The sequence below is a fragment of the Hemibagrus wyckioides genome, linkage group LG20 (genome assembly GCF_019097595.1).
Source record: "Hemibagrus wyckioides isolate EC202008001 linkage group LG20, SWU_Hwy_1.0, whole genome shotgun sequence".
In the NCBI taxonomy this organism is placed as follows: Eukaryota; Metazoa; Chordata; class Actinopteri; order Siluriformes; family Bagridae; genus Hemibagrus; species Hemibagrus wyckioides.
In genome coordinates, this window is record NC_080729.1 from 18,316,153 (window position 1) to 18,333,662 (window position 17,510).

At 43.4% G+C, this 17,510-nt stretch overlaps 1 protein-coding gene across 5 annotated transcripts in view; it reads right to left on the minus strand.

Annotated features, from left to right (window-relative positions):
• Positions 1-252: 252 nt before the first annotated feature.
• The window catches only part of mib1 (MIB E3 ubiquitin protein ligase 1), a 57,507-nt gene continuing 40,249 nt past the window's right edge, over positions 253-17,510 (minus strand). Inside the window, exons 14-23 of one of the 5 annotated variants that reach the window (XM_058418145.1) lie at positions 14,267-14,399; positions 12,920-13,006; positions 11,639-11,797; positions 7,823-8,004; positions 7,265-7,454; positions 6,965-7,043; positions 6,246-6,332; positions 4,494-4,562; positions 4,006-4,106; positions 253-3,525 (exon numbers count right to left, since the gene is read on the minus strand). In XM_058418145.1, the coding sequence (XP_058274128.1) occupies positions 3,385-3,525; positions 4,006-4,106; positions 4,494-4,562; positions 6,246-6,332; positions 6,965-7,043; positions 7,265-7,454; positions 7,823-8,004; positions 11,639-11,797; positions 12,920-13,006; positions 14,267-14,399 (1,228 nt within the window). In that variant the 3' untranslated portion in view covers positions 253-3,384. Of the gene's footprint in view, positions 3,526-4,005; positions 4,107-4,493; positions 4,566-6,212; positions 6,333-6,964; positions 7,044-7,264; positions 7,455-7,822; positions 8,005-11,638; positions 11,798-12,919; positions 13,007-14,266; positions 14,400-17,510 lie in introns of all 5 variants that reach the window. The other 4 variants (XM_058418144.1, XM_058418143.1, XM_058418142.1 and 1 more) reach the window with 4 other exon arrangements.

The following is a 17,510-nucleotide window of genomic DNA, read 5'->3' on the forward strand; positions in this document are numbered from 1 at the left end:
ACTGATGACAGAAAGAGGACAGGAAGTGGAAACAGGAAGTGTAACACCGTAATATAAAACTAACACGAGTCGCATGACAATAGCTCCTTTCTCCAGATTGTCAGGGTTACAGTGGATCCGGTGTCCAAGATGAGAACTTTAGGCATGAGGCATTAGACATGTTTTTGGGAAGTGAAAGGAAACTGGAGAACCCAGAGAGAACCCTCACGTAGGGACAGACGTAGATCTCGATGAGAATCATGAAAGCCAAGCGACTGTTTCATTAGATCTTTATTCTGCAATTTTAAAAGCTCTTTGCAATACAGACTGATGGACATTTTCCCGTGATAAACGTACTGCATACATCAAACTCTTTTTTTTTTTTTTTTATTTTTTTTTTTTTTTACATTTTTTTAAACCTGGATAATCTTTATGTACTGAAAATAAGGTACAAAATAGACCTTTGAAATAACCATGACACAATACGACACTAGCGGTAAAGTACATTAGTGCATCTAAGCCTCGGGTGTTAACGATTACTCGGATGAAAATGATACAAAATACTAAAAAGACAAAAGTATGAAGCTACGTTTTCCTCCCCACACCCTATGAAAACAAACGAACGGACGAAAAAAAAAAACCCAAAGGTTTTGCACTGGTGATCTATAGAGTCATACAAATGCGAACGGCTCCAATAAATTATATAACAAGTTCCACTGACCTCAGCGCGGTTAAAAACACTGTCCGAGAGGAGAGAGAGAAAGAGAGAGGTTAGGATCAGAATGGCGACGTGAGTCCCTAGACACGCTGAACTACACGAGCAATCTGTCTTTTGGTAAATGTTTCTCTTCGACTACGAACTTTCCTCGTCGCTGCTGGAACGCGCTAGCTTCAAAAACCTAGTGTACTACTTTTTAATCATAAACAAAAATGTATACACTTCTCTTTTTGAATTTTATATTAGATTGTACGCTCAATTTCAGTCGACAAAGAATAAAAAACAAAACAAAACAAACAAAAAAAACCCAACAACGACGACTTATCGCCCAAAACACAACATTTGTAGGTCGAGATTTTAGCTTCGTAGTGTCGTTAGCGCTTCGTTCTTTCCTATCTCGTCACTGTCCGGTCAGTTCTTCCGATCTCTTTTGCAGAATCTGTGCTCTTCTTTAAAACTCTTAAGACCTCGTGTCCTTCACACTTCTTTCTAGGAAGGTGGAAGAATAATACTAAGTGTGTGTATATACTGTAGTAGAGCTGGTATCATTACATACCCTGCTGGATGGAGGTTATGTTACTTATGTTACTTAGGTTATGAAAATAAAATGGTAGAGATGTGTCACTTGAAATGTCGTGACTGTAGATTACGATATTGAAAAAATGGCAGCTGAAAGTATTCTGGCAGTTTTGATAAGAAGATAATGACAGTGTGTGTGTGTGTGTGTAGTGTGTGTAGCGTTTAGTGTTTCTCGGCTTCGCTCGATCGCGCTCTCGTGTTCGCAGTAGCTCGAAGAAAGCAGAGGAAGTTCGTCAATCTTGGGCTTAAATGAGGGTTTAAAGGATGCACCGATTCTTCAAAACTCAATCGATATAATCAATATAGAGATTTGGGATTTCTTGATCTGACTGACCGGCGTGTTTATATATGCATACACAAGTTCCTCATGCTAAGATCAGTACAGTGCTGGTGAAAAGTCTATTAGAAACGTCTCAGCTTCAGACACATCACCTGTGGAACGTTTCTGTTTATAAGATTCAGGGTCAGGATCTTTATATTACATATTTACACACCTATAGCTTAACTGCTCAAATTTAAGAAACCGGGTGTATACAAGGTTTACTATTCGTGATCGTTCCAAGCAGCCTAATTTGGACAGGACCAAGGCCCTGGTAGAACTTCTCACATCTGATACAGTATCTAGGTTTGGATTAAGACATCCTGGTGACCCTTCTTACAAGTATCCTAACATCCTCACACTAACTGAGCCAATTTACTGTATGGTTTGTTGTTGAATTAGGAGCTTGGGTGAGTAGTGTTTTTTTTGTTCACTATAGACGCCCATTTTTGATGCTGGAGTACTCCATGTCCTAGCGGCTGTGACTGAAGGTGCTGATTTTTTGTAACAGCTTCTACAAAATCTGGTGTTTTTGCTTTGATGAAACGGAGTAGAATGGGGTCACTTTAGCTGGCTGACTTCAAGCTAGCACCTTTTCCACGTTTACCATGTTTGCTGTTCGATTCATCGATGTTACTTGTAAGAAATCAACTTCCGTCTTGTTAGCAAGATCTACGGAGCGCTACTTAAAGAAATGCGTTTAGGTTTACAGCATGAATGACATGCAGCAACATAGAACCTTCTAGACAACTACTACATATTGGTCTCTGGTTATTCTGGGACAGTTTCCTGTTGGCCTGACTCTGAGGTTGTCTCCTGTACTTTAGGTCCAAGGAGAACCCAACAAAGAGCCTTCTAGACAACTATTGCATATTGGTCTCTGGTTATTCTGGGACTGTTACTTGTTGGCCTGACTCTGAGGTCATCTTCTGTACTTCAGGTCTAAGGAGAACCCAACAAAGAACCTTCTAAACAACTACTACTTATTGGTCTCTGGTTATTCTGAGACAGTTGGCCACTCTCTGACGTTGCCTTCTGCACCTTATGTCCAAGCAGAACCTGACCAGGAAATACATCTTTTATGTTTACAGCACGAATGACTTGCAGGCTCCTCTGAGACACGTCAAGCCAGATAACCGCATCCTGTCAATCTGCTACCTCATAGTGCCGTTACTGGCTAGTGTTGGTGTGATTGACTGTGGATGGAATAACCCCGCCCACCCAGATAGCTTTGTTCCACGGATGGCTGTGGTCTTGTGGGGATCTAAACATTGGTTTCGAAAGCTTTTCTGTTAAAATCGGTGCATCCTTTTCTAAGCTTGCAAGTTTTCCCTGATGCTAAAAAATGGTAGTGGGTAGAAAGCACACAAAGTGCAAGCGCAAGCTTCTGCTCAGCAGTCCCATTAGATGCAGAAGGAGAACATGCTGCATAGGTAAAGACTCATAGTGTTGTAGTATTCTGAGCTCGGAAAATCTGGTACACAGATTTGATGCACTCTGTGAAATAAAAATTATCCCTAATAAGCAAGGTTACATTTATGGAGAAGCCAAAAAGTGGATATGGACAATCAAGTAGAGCACAAGACACAATGGTTTCCTCTTCCACCATGCAATGAGCTTGTAATGAAACCAAGAGAATAAGCCATGATGCAACAAAACATGAGTCCAGAAAGTTGCTTTAAGACCATATCAAAAGGAAAAAAAAAAGAATTGATATAACACTGATGAGCATCAGCCACAGGAGCGGGTGCTGCGGTGTGAAGCAGGGAGGAGCCGGAGGCCCAAAGCTCTAGTACAGCAGGATCCGCCTCTCGATAGCCTTCCGGCAGATTGGGCACTCGCTCATGCGGTCCCCACACAGCTGGCACGTGCCATGGCCGCACATGAAGATCATGTTCTTCAGACGATCCAGACACACCGGGCACATGGTCTGGAACAAATAACACATGGTGGTTTAGGTTGTTTCACCAATTTCCTGTAGCAGTGGTTATATTCTGGGACAGTTACTTGTTGGCCACACACTGAGGTTTCAACGAGAACCTATCAAAGAACCTTCTAGACAACTACTACATATTGGTCTCTGGTTATTCTGGGACAGTAACTTGTTGGCCATACTCTGAGGTTGTCTTCTGTGCTTCAGGTGCAAGGTGACCCCAACAAAGAACCTTCTAGACAACTACTATATATTGGTCTCTGGTTATTCTGGGACAGTTACTTGTTGGCCACACTCTGAGGTTACCTTCTGCACCTCATGTCCAAGCAAAACCTGACCAAGAACTACAACATGGGCTTACTTTCAGAATCTAATCATTAATCATCTCTCGAGACTCACACAGCTGTCCACTTGTGACTGAACCATCCACTATGGTTATTAAAAAAAATACAAAGTTGTAAGCTTGTGAGTCCATACCTGCTCTTTGATGTCCTGGAGCTGCTGCTGGAGCTTCTGCACATCTGCATTGACATTTGTGTTGTCCTTGTCCCTCTGCAAGGCTGGGATGTTGCCACTGGCTGCAACGCAAAGACATGGCAGATGTTGACAACTCTTATCATAACAACGCCACCCACTGGCAAGAGACACCACTTCGGGTGAACCATCGGGCTTCAACAAGAACCTTGACCAAAGCTGGATTCTCTTTGGTGTCCTTTTTTTCCTCTCAGTTTATAAACACAAATGTGAGGTCATGAGGAAGGCAGCTAGCTTCAGTTAGATTTTATACTTTACACACAGTCTAAGGGAAGATATTGCTCATTGTCAGGAGCTGGACCCAACACACAATGGCCCCGGAGCCTCCCGAAAGAGCAGAGCGGCCAGTGCCAAAGAGCTCTGCGGTCTGAGAGAGCAGGAAGGAAGTTTTGGAAAAGAGAGAATTGAAGGGGGAGGAAGGGAATACTTACACCAACTTAGCGCCAGATTGTTGGGCTGGAGAAGCTCCTGCGACCCCCCTGCCACTGAGTTAGAGCCCCCTGCTGAGAAGCAACCAATCACAGGGTTATGTAATGCATGGCGCTCTGCAATCGCTCAGGACTAACCTGGACTGCTCTACAGCACAGTGTCATGAGGTATTCAAGAGCAGGAGTCAAAGGAATGAGTAATCTGTTAAGGTGATATAAGGAGGAGGGGGTTGATCCTCAAGCCGGCGAGGAGATCAGTGACAAAACAACCCCCCTTTTCAAAAACCTAGCAGAAGCGCATTCTTTTAATTCTATCATCGCATACTTATTTCGTGAAACGGCCCATGCAATAAAAATCTGGCAAAGTGTGTAAAAATCTAACACGCCAGTCTCAAGTGACCTTGAGTAACCCTCGGTTTCCCACCCCGAGTTATTTTTTTCCAGGCTGCCGTGGTGTTCGTCATATCCACTTTCGGGTTGATGAGTCTCTCGGACGGAGATGCTAAAGTGTTCTGGTCTACAGGGTGTGTGACTACGGCTTCCAGGCAGGATCCCATCCGAGGTGGAATCTGAGAACGTGAGCCTTTAAACGTTTATATCTGAGAGGAAAACGTCGGCCCGATCTGGGCAAGGATGGATGTTATTTTGCGGGACGCTAGGCTAAAAGTGGCCCCTTATGACAAACAGAGCACAGGCATCAGGGCGAGGGGGTAGAGGGGTGGGTGGGGGTTTGTGTGGGGCGAGATAAGAGTTACGAGCTGCATTCCTCTGTTGACTGAACTGTGTGTGTGTGAGACTAAGAGACGTCAGCTTAGAAGGATTTGTCTGACATCGGTGCGTGGCTCTACAAAGAAACAGATCCCTCTGGAATACAAATACCATATAAGTGAACTTACACTAGTGTCCCTTTGAACTCAAACTAAACCAACAGAAAAAATCAGACGGAGGGCTGTGAGCACTGGGATCGAGATGAATGGAGGTGAAGAATAATGTACGGAAAAACACAATACACTCATACACTCATGACAAAACACAGGACTGAAAATCTTCAGGGGGGGGGGCAAAGAAACAAACATTTTTCGAAGCAAATTTCGGAAAAAACACAGCAACTACTTTACAGCAAAGTCTGACAAAAGTCCACCCTGAAACACAAAATAATTTAAAACAGTTAAAATATTTTGTGATATTTTTAGTGAGTCTGATTCTAATTTGTCGCTTCGGTGACGTATCGTATCTTTTAGGGGGCGGGGTTATGTTTTGCTACTGCAAAATTGAATAATAATCAAGTGGATCGATGCAAAGTCCCAGAATGCATTGCAGCTACACCGTGCAGTTGGCTCGACTAGTTAGCGAACTAGAAGATGAGATACGACTGTGCTGACGATGTGATTAGCACGAACTTTTGGAAAAGTGTATTAGCGGAGAGTATAGATAAGGAAGTGACACAGCCAGGAGGGACCAAATCACTAAAGCGCCGCTGCATCACACTAAAATTTTATTCTAAAATAAATCTTCAGGGTGGATTTTATCTTTAAGACATTATAAAGTGTAACATCACATAAACCTGTAGCGGGGGAGGGGAGGTGGGGATATTAGAAACATGAACATGAGCGAAAGGCAAACGGAAGCAACAAGTCAAAAACATTGAGTAATGAATACAATATGAAAAGAAGAGAGAAAGAAAGAAAAAACAAAAAAGGGAGCTTGTGGAAGTTCACTCACTAAGGTCCTCATCATCAGTGGCATCCTCCATACCTTTCCCTCCGCAGCACAGGACGAAAGGAGTACGCCGCTCCACCACTGCCCGACACTGTACACACTTCTTCATCAGGCTGGCACAGTCTACACACACACACACACACACACACACACACCGAGAAAGAAGGGAAGAGGTTAAAACCCCAACACAACAAATGATGTGACTTGGAGTTGTATCTCAAATGGTGTTATTCTGGATGGAGTGCACTACGTAGGTTATATGTAGTCAGCATATACTATATAGTTAATATAGTTTATACTGTTAATGAAGTCTGCTGAAATCTGATGATGTCGTCATATGGTGGTGGGGGTGTGTGAGACACTTTACAGGACAGCTAGATAACACTCTCTCTCTCACACACTTGCATACGCACACACAATTGCGTGCACACACTCATGCGCACACACACACACTCTTACTCTGGCATGTGCACACACTCACTCACATATATACACATACTCGCAAACACAAATAAGCTTGCACGCACAAAATCTCTCGCACACTCACTCAAGTCAAATACTCTCGCATGCACAAACTCTAGAGCGCGCACAAACTCTCTCTTGCACACAAACACACATACAAACATTCACACACACAAACACTCTCGCACACGCACACATTCGCACACACAAACACTTGCATACTCATACTCTCGCACACTCAAACACTCGTACTCTTGCGCGCACGTGGAAGGAAGATTTGAGGGCTGACTTACTCTCGCAGGCGCACATGTGACCGCAGGGCTGGAAGAGCACGGCTGCTTTCTTGTCTGAGCAAACCACACACTCTTCAATCTGCAGAATCAGAGAAGAGGCTCGGTTTTGGAACAGGTTACGACATGCACAGGTACACACATCACACACGGCCATGACACACACTCGGAGATGTGGACATTCGCAAAGTACAAATCAAATCAACAGTTTGACCACAACAACTTAACGGCTTATGGACCAAGGAACAGTTTGAAATGAAATGTAGAACTTTTTTTTGCGTTCTTCAGAATATCGTGCACTACCTTGGTCCTGGACTGGACCTGCTCTTTACAGATGAGACACTTCTTGACGCGAGGAGAGCAGAGCGAGCAGGTGGCAATGTGGCCGCATGGTCCGAACAGCGTGTCCCGCTTCATGTCCGAGCACACCATGCATTCCTCCAGGGTCTCGTTGTTGCTGTTGAGAGACGGGCTACGCGAGCCCACCTGCCCACTGAGAGACACGGAGAGAGGGGAAAGAACGGAGAGACACGTGACGAAAGGAAGAAGGGAAGCAACGAGCAGAGGACAAAGGGGGAAAGGGGAAACAAAAGAGGAACGGAGATGAAGGAAAACATGGCAGACCGTGAAGATGGATGAGAGCAGGAAGGAACCGAGGATGGAGGGGACAGAAAAATAAGAGACATCAATGGAGACAGACAGGAAAAAAAATAAATGTAGGTCAGACATACACAAAGTGCATGTGCAAGGTGAGATCACAAAAGTAAAGTATTAAGACTTTTAGTTGTTTAATAGATAGAGAGCCGTGTCTGAACTATAACTTGCTGTATAAATGTAGATATCTGAGTATTTTCGGAGTACCTGCTCTTTTCCTTGTGGCACTTGGCCAGGGCTTTGCACAGGCTTGGGTCAGGGCACAGGTCAAGCGGAGACTGGCCCTTCTTGTTACGGATGGTCAGGTCGGCGCCGTTGGCTGCCAGGAAGCAGGCGATGGAGGCGGCACTCTTCTTCTCTGCTCCTTGAGTCCCCAGTCCCATAATCAGCTACAGAAGGAAACACGAAACAGCAAGATAGGACCTCAGATCTCCAGAGCAGAAATGTGTAATCTCAGCCAGACTGAGCATCTGTGATGTTTGTTTGTTGTTTTTTAAGGAACTGAAAACTAATGTGGCTCTTGGAACGACGGCCTAGGAACTAAAATTGTGCCTGAAATTTGTGAAAAGGTTTCTGAGTTCTGAAAAAGTTGCTGGATTCCTGAATAAAGTTTCTGGAGTTCCTGAACATATTTAAGTCCCTCAAAAGGTTTCCAAGTTCATTGAATGGTTTGTGAGACCTCCAAAAGGTTTCGGAGTCCCACAAAAAGGTTTCTGAGTTCCTTAAAAGGTCTCAAAGTTCCTCAAAAGGCTTCTAATTTCCTCAAAAGGTTTATGAGGCTCTCAAAAGACTTCAGAGTCCTTCAAAAGGTTTCAGACTCCCTTAAAAGGTTTCTGAGTTTCTCGAAACATTCGGATTTCCTCAAAAGGTTTGTGAGACCCCAAAAGGTTTCAAGTTCTACAAAAGGTAGGGCTTTAATATGACAGGTACAGTACGAGGGTTGGTCGGTCATTATGTGAAGAAAAATAGCAACTTTGGAGCAGGAACTAAAAACCGACTACGGCCTGGGAACTAAAATCAGTCTTCGGTTCTGTTAAAAAGGTTCTAGAAAGGCAAATGAGGAATGCCTAAAGCTCTGGGGTTGAAAACTTTCTTTACTAAAGACGGGTGTTTAAGACGGCAGGTACGATAGTTTTGTAATTGTGTGAAGCTTGCTTATGGCCTTTATTTCAGTCGGCAACCTCATTAATGGTTCCTATTCTAGAGTAAACTAGCAGAACCATTGATCTTGATTCCTAAAAAGGTTCCTGCAGTGGAAACACCTCGATACACTGCCTTGTGTACGTAAAAGCGAGAGGAGATGAGCAGACAGAGATGTACGACTGCTTTGAGGAAGACAGCAGCACACTTCAGCATTCTGAGCCTCGCTGGAGAAGTCGTCTGAAATGGATGGCTTACACGCCGGGAAACGGGCGAGAGATTCGTCACGCTGATTTGCCTGCGTTAATAAATGACAAGCTTCCAGCCCCCAGATCAGCCTCCTGCCATCGGCTGCATGATTTAGAGCGGTCGCAGGGAGTGGACGTGGGCCGCCGGAAGGGATGAGGGCAGAGCCAATGAGGTAGTGGTGATGCTATCTGTACAGGTCAGAGGTCAGGTGTTGGGCGTGACCGAGGGAGAGACGGAAAGTCTTCGGGATCTGACGTGGACAGACAGCGCGGGGTGTTAATGAGGATGAGAGATGGTGCCGAACCGGAGGACAGACAGCAGGTCAAACAGAAGTGTGAATAAAAACCACAGGAAAAAAAAACTGATGATGTGTTCAGTTTTAGCCCAAATTATCCAATGTTATAATCCAATCAGAAGAGAAAAACCTCAACTAGGCAGAGAAGAAGCTCTCGCTAAGTCTAGAATTTAATCGTCTGAGAGCAATAACAGTTTTTGTAGAGGCAGACCCACATGCTGAAGACGTGATGAATATTTTGTTTTACTTGTGTCAGCGCTTTCTCCGGCGTTTGACTGATTGATGAGATCTGATCTGGGGGGGAGATTTCCTTTTCCTCCTGCTTTTATTACATCGTCCACAAGAGGGCACTCTCACTCTCTCATCAACACTCGAACTTTTAGGACTGACTTTAACTTTACGACAAAATGAATCAGTAATCACAGTGAGTCATTTCACTCGATTCACTAAAAAAAACTCCCAAAATGACTCACTGAATAATTCCAACCTTTTTTACCCTGAATAAATGATAGACCGGATCTGCTTTGTTTATCAGCATTATATGTAAATCAGAAAGATGTGGAAGACGCACATACTGTTTAAACACACACACACAGCGTATAATAAGCAGTGTTGTAGAACATGAACAGGGGATGTGAGAATTTCTATCTGACGTCTGAAAGCGCAGTTGCACAAATGCTGTAAAATGTTGCATCATTTATAATTACATTACAGTAAAAAAATAAATAAATAAAACTTGCACACGCTACGGCTTTATGTTTTAGCTATCACTCAGAAGAGTCGCTTAGAGAGATATTAAATCGTCAGCACGGTGGCATGATTTATTTCCTTAAGCTTGCTTCATTTATCATTTTACTGTCTAAATATCAACAGAATATGTAAATATCTGCAAAAAATCCTACATCAGTAAGACACGGGTGTTTTTTTAGCCACTAATAGTTACCGTCTCATTAACTTCTGAGAACACAATCTCGGCAGCCGTTTGTGGTGAGCGTTATATTATGAATTAGCCGCAGTAACGCACACGGACAGTCCTTAAGGCTCCGAAAACATTCTAAGGTGCCCCCCCCCTCCTGTCGTTTTAAGGACCGGTTTGAGAGTCACTGATTTACTGTAAAAGTTCATAAGAAGGCACTTCAGAGTGCGAATATTCTCCCCCCAAACTGCCAATACGGACCTTAATGGGCTGCGAACAAGCGATTCATTTAGCAGCTGTTCCGCTATTTTAACTCCGCTATAGCTGCCATTTCTCCTCTCGTGGTGCTCTGGCTTTCCATCCACTTAGGTCAACGGGACAGGCGAGACAGTCGAGTGGGGGTGGAAGAAATAAAAATGAAAAAAAAAGAAGAAGAAGAAAAAGAAGAAGAAGGAGGGCGGAACGCTGTCGTTCCAATGACTCTGGATCGTTTCCCCTGATTGTGTCTTGGCTCGCCGCTTCTTACATCTGCTCTGATGGAGCCGCTGGGCCGGGAAATTCAATTTTCTCCATTGCGCTGCTGGATTGTACAAGCGAACGTGCCGGAGATTTCAATTAGGCTTCCGAGCGCACCGGCCGTCCTCCTGCCGATCTCACTAGCGCCCTCTGTGGTTCGTCACGCACGGACCAGGCCAGGCGAGGCGAGGCGGAGAAGGAGAAGCTGAAGAGCGTGAACGTGAACAGCCACAGAGAGACTTCATAAATCACTGTGCTTGTGCTGAAGAGGCTTTAATAAACACTTTCTCTCCAAAATTCTGGGTCAGCTCTCTTCCTCAGCTTCGTTACGGACTTAAGATCTATTAATAAGATTGATCGGATAAATGAGATGCAGGTAGACATATGCAGGTTTTCTATCAGGAGGCGTTTGTTTAACGTGTATGGAAGGAGTCTGCAGTGTCAGCAAGACTAGCTTTCAGGACGAAGAGCCTTTTGTGGCTACAAAATGCTGCTGATTTTTAAGAAACACAAAAAAAATGAAATCGTTGATGGAATGAAAGACTTCAGAGACGTGTGCTGCTATTGGAAAATAATCAACTACCAGCACTTCCACTTCACACCATGCTGACGATTATTTATTTTTCTTCCTTTCGGGTTTTATTCCTTGAGGAAACAGTTAAATAACAGAGAAATAGATTCAAGTCGTATCTGTTTAATATGCCAGATATCATTTTGTGAGTGTATTCTCAGGGTTTTGTGATGAGGTCAAAATTTGGAGAAGGTTATTTGAATAAAAATAAATAAAAATAAGCATGAGTAATAGAGTTTTGCCTGAAAATACCAAACACACACAATTCTGTTCTCCTTATCGTATTTCTCTCAGAGACATGTGCTGAATAAAGCTGAGTGGAGGTGAGGTGTGTACCGTGTTCTTGGAAGGTTCCCAGGGCTCCACTTTGCTGACGTCCTGCATGTCCTGGAGCTGCCGGAGCTGGGACAGGGTGTGATGACGGAGGGCCTCATGCAGCGGCGTGTCTCCGTCCTTGTCCTGTACGTCCAGCTTGGCCTCGGCTCTCACCAGCAGCTGCGGAGACCCACAGAAGACTTCAGTTAACTTAACTGGAAGAGCTAAGAGCTGCTTTCTGTTTCCATAAGGCTCCTATAGACAAATACTCGATTACAAATTCTGATTAGCTGAAAATCGGTTCTGTGTAAAACAAATAGCAAAAATGAATAAAAGTTCAATTTCAACATGAAACTATTGGATGGAATTTTCATTATGTTTGATTAACTGCATTGATAATGGAAATAAAGATGCATCGCACGGCTAAAATTGATTTCCGCATGTTGTAATAAGCAACAGGGCTTTTATTCTGTGTGTATTTTTGTCTTATTCGTCTAAAAAGAGTGAAACAAAAAAACCTGAAGAGGGAATATAGCTACTGTATAGAGGGAATATAAGATTTCTTTAAAAAAAAAAGAAAAAAAGGATGCTCTAAAAGAAAATATAAATAGATAAAAATTCTGTTGTTTTTATTTTAAATTAAAAAATATTTATTATATTATATAAAATTGTATATTATTTTATAACAATATATAATTTTTTATAAAAATATAATAATCGTTATTATATATTAAATAAAAAAAATATATATATTTTAAATTAAAATAATTGTTGTAAATGGAATAAAACTTCTGTAATGAATCTTTGGGGTTGAAGCAGTAACACTCACACATTCACACTGCAGTTGAACAGCATGCTCTGAAATGCTTTAATATTTTTAATCATGATCAAAATATTTAAATAATGTAATTATAAAAGGCGTATTAAAGGATTCATAATGTAATATTAAAACATGGATGATATCAAATGCGAGCACATTTGAGGGCAATCCTGCTCCGCGTCCAGAAGATGGCGCTCGAACAATCCTCGAATTCCCCATTCAGACCACACACTCGTTTCTCTCCTATTAGCGCTCTGGAGTCCTTGGGGCTGAATTAATTCAATCACAGAGGCTAATTCTGCTGCAGGAGGCCGTGCGAGGTAGAGCCAGGCTGAGGCGTTCTCTCGCAGTTTGCGTCCTTAAAGTGGACGAGCTCGGAATGAGGAAGAGGAGGAGGAGTGTTTGATGGAGATCAGTAAATGAGAGCTGTGTGATTAGGAGAACAGGAATACGGAGCAAAGGGAAGACCGGCGATCACTCACCCGGACGATCTGCGTGTGCTGGCGCTCCACGGCCAAGTGCAACGCCGTCTGCTGGTTTACGTTCTGTATATCCAGACTGGCACTTCCCTGAGAGGAAGAGCGAAAGAGACAAAGTGCTTAAATCGCATTTGGCTGAGAGCGTCCTGTCTGGAAGTCAGTGCTCATGCAGAACAAACTACATTCAATCAAATGCCATTAGAGAAATCTGCAATGAACCTGCCAATGAAATATGCAGCAAAGTAAACGACCTGGAATGCTTTAATACATATAATGGACTGCATCCTATACATTTTTACCCCCTCATCAGCCCCCACCCCCCCACCCCCCACTCCGAGAACCTACCCCTGTTTCATGGCGCATCTGCACGTTAGCATGTGCCGCATTCTGCTCCCACGGGTTGCGTTGGGAAACGTGAGCTACTGGGACGTAATTTGTATTCAGATATTCCCTGAATGAACCCCCTCAGCAACACGGACTTCTCTGCACTGCTGCAGTGCAGCTCCTACTGCGGCTCGGCGGCGGAGGAGGCTCAAGTCACACTGGTGTGAACCCTCTCTCCCTCTAAAGCCCTGCACTTTTCTACTACCGGCTAACGGAATAAGGAGAGAGCGCTGCAGCTGGATTGTGACTGCGCTACGACGGGCCACTGGGACAGCGCAAAGCTTAACACGGAGAAGTAACACCCGAGCATGAGTTCGGGATACAAGGTGGCTCCCGAGTCTTAAATTCAAAGCCAGTGAGTCAGGCATCATAACCGGGAGGCGAGAGGCCCAGAATAGTGCTGTATGATTATTAATCCTTACTGTGATGTTGGTCTAGAACATTCTGGGGTTTTTTGGACATACGGTACCCAAGAAAAGGGTGCCAACACTTCAAATTTCTCTGAGGACTGATTTTACAATAAAAGATTTTGTGACGTTATATTCCAACACTAGTATGCACCCTACACCCTATGTAGTGAGCATAAGCAGGAAACAGGAAGTGAATCTACTTATAAATAAACAGAAAAGTGTTTCTATCTAGCTTCATTTTTTTAGTGTATTTATATTTAGTGATATGAGTGGTGACTTGTGTGAGCTCTGTGATGATCTAACAAACAGCGTGAGCACCACGAGGCTCTCGAGAGCTCTTTCCTGAGCCCTCCAACTATAATTACCGTAAGTGGATCAATTATCAGCCTCAATTAATGTTGAGTGTCTTATGGTAGTTGTAAGCGCAGGTGCTTTCACACTTCTAAGTGGATTGGATAATCTTACAGGATTACTGACACTCCAGGAGGGAGACTGACTGTTACAATAGGGCATGACGAGTGTGTGTGTGTGTGTGTGTGTGTGTGTGTGTGTGTACCTGGTGGACTAGAAGCTCTGCAACCTCTACGTGATTGTTAAGAGCAGCCAGGTGAAGGGCAGTGTAACCATCGTCCTTCTTCTCATCCACTATCCACGGCCGTGGCAGCTTAGATAACAGCACGCGCATGGCACTGAGAGAGCGAGAGAGAATAAAGAAAGAGAATAAAGAAAGATATAGAGACAGCAGGGGGACAGAGAGCAAAGAGGGAAGGAGAAAAAATGAGAGAAAGAGAGGGAAAAAATTAGAATGGAAGAGTCAGAGAAAGAAAGGCGGGAAGACCGGAAGAATGAAAAATGAAGCGAGAGAGAGAGAGAGAAAGAGAGAGAGACGAAATGAGAAAAAGATTTAAAAAAAAAAAAGAAAGAAAAATGAAAGATAAAGGAATAAATAGAAGACGAATGGAAAGAAGATGAAAGAAAAAAGAAGAAAGCAAAAAAGAAAAAGAGTAAAGGAAGAGAGAGAAAGATGGAGAGAGAGAGAGAAAATTAACAGAGAGAGAGAAAAAGAGAGACAGAGAAAGAAAGAAAATTAACAGTGAGAGAGAGACCAAAAGAAAATTAACAGACAGAGAGAGAGAGAGAGAGAGAGAGAGAGAGAGAGAAAGGTTAATCAGTTATTCTTCGAGTTGTCTTTAGGAGGAGAAGTAAATGCTGTAAATCTCTAACAACAGGATCAGAGAGAAAGAGAAGAGAACAATAAACGTCGGCAATCAGCGTAAACCCGGCGGCACAGAGCGTACTCCTGAAAACACTCTTACATTTCAAACAGACATTCCGACTATCAGGACACCACTGACTTTATGGCTAATACAAGCTGCTGTTAATGGAGGGCTTGCAGTGTGGGGTGTGAAGGTTATGTAGAGGGTACGGAGTCCTGGGAAGCACTGCAGGGCCTGATGTGAGCCTGGAATCAGCTTTCTTCTCCTCTTCCTACATTCTGTCCGCAAGGACCGACACACCGAGCCTGACTCCAGATCAGCGGGAGACAAAAACTGTGCTGAAAGACTGAAGCAGTGTTGGGGGGGGGAGGTGGTGTAAGAAAACTGATTGGGAATCTGTGCAGCACCTGCAATGGGCAAGCAAACCTCTAAACGAGGAAGATGAGAAAAGCTGGAAAATGAGTAGAGACGGGAGCAAAAGGTAGGCCGAGACAGGAGCAGGAAGAGAAAAAGGTTGCGTATGTGATACGCAAGAGAAAGAATATGTAAGAGAACGGGGGGAAAAAAACGGGGGAGATGAGATCTGAGAAAGATTAGCGCAGCTGTTCTGAGGTTACGTTCGGAGAGGAGAGAAGCCGAGAAACGAGGAGATAACGAACGTGGAGCCTGGAAAGTATGCCATATTTTTTTTTCTAACCACATAGGAAAAGTCAGCACAGGCTTTATGACAGTTCTCACCGGATCCGACATCTCCAATCAATGCTTAAGCCAGATCAAGACTTCCAGGAAAGCAAGCAGGAGGATATGGAATGGGGGGTGGGGAGAAAATAAAAAGCAAAAATTAGAGGATAGATCTATCTTGTAGAACAAATTGATAAAAATGCCTGTATTGAGACAAGTGCTGGACTCCAGCAGCCTCTGGGGCTACACGATGGATTACGCTAAAACCAGTCTTTTTTTTTTCCAGAGAGAGAGAGAGAGAGAGAGAGAGAGAGAGAGAGAAGGAGAGAAGGAGAGAGTGTCAGCAGCAGTATATACACTGAGAGGGCTGCAGAGCGAAGCAGCTGCACTGCAGTGTACATGCTGCACACACAAAATCCATACAACCTCCATCCAACCTCATATAGAAACCCAGTTTTTTTTCCCATCTCTGGGTTTGGTTAAGCACTTGTCTTTGGAGCCTGATGCATTTTAGGCAGCATTTTTAATAGAACCAGTAGCAATAAAAAGTAGAATTATAATCCTACCGAAGGTCAGTGTCAATGTCCAACTCGACTCTGACCCCCTTTGGCAAATTGAAAATTGAACCTCATTAGGGTTATTTTGTCTAGTGAACTTTGGTGTGTTCCAGGCTTCCTGCTTTGGCACATCTCATAAAAAGGTGGAGGTAGGGCAAAGGTGAAGGAGCTATTTGGTTAATAACTAATGCCAGCCTCTAGTCTTGGCCACTTGGTCATGTAACTGGCAATCTCACACAGAAATTGTAGTAGAATTATGGGTAGAATTCCGGTTTTGGTTTCGTCCTTTCATCTGGACTTTATTAGACATTTTATAATAGATGTGATGCAAAAATATTCAGACACACAATTATACAATCCTACCAAATGGCCCTGGGATTAATCACCTTAGCATTTATTTCTTTGGCACTGGCCAAAGAAAGTAAAACCTGTACTTTTTCTAAAGATGTACTCAAGTCTCAAGCTTTGGTGTACATGAGGTCCCCTATTTTGCTGGAATCACAAAAAAAAAGAAAAAGAAAAAAAAGAAGCATGCAAAGATGACGGAACTGCTTGGAAATGCCAGCTCCCCAGTCTTGATCACTGTCATGCAATACAATGCATTGTTTATCTATACTACTGGCAACCTTGCACAGAAACCCACTTTTAAATGTGGCTTTAGTTTTGCAGTTGTATCTGGACATTTTTGATAGATGGAAGAACAAAACAGACAAAACAAATGAGCAATTTTTGAAGAAAACATTACAGCAACAGCATCAGATTCCGACCCTCGTCATTTACGCTCTTGGCAAAGGAAACCCAAACTCAAGAGATGTACTCGAGTCGCGGTTCCCAGCTTTGGCAGGATCTCTCTAGAATGGCAAGAGTAGGCAAAAGTGAGAGAACTACTTGGCACTGCCTGCCTATTGACCACTGGGTTAACTTTTGCACTTGCAACAAAAGTGCATTGATTCACCTACCAAAGGTCATAGCACCAGCATCGGACTCCAAACGCTTTAGCAGTACTCTCTTAGCAAACGAGAAACCAGTCAGATTTAATTTCATAGAGAAGTGCTTGGCTCATGAGCCCTGAGGGGATCTCCAAGGCAAAGGAGTGGTAGCTTGAAACTGTCAGGACTTGGCAATTCTAATCCCTAATCTTGGTCACTCAGTCTGGTCAACAGTTGATGCTCACTTAGCACATTGGAGTGACAGGTTGGCAAAAATAGGCAGGCATTAATATTAATATGGCTTCCCGTCATTGCTGCATTGCAGTTATTTCGTCCACCGGATAAGCATCGAAACAGAAACTTCAGAATTTCCAGGTACCTTTAAAGCTTTTAGGAAATTATTTGCTAAGTAGCAA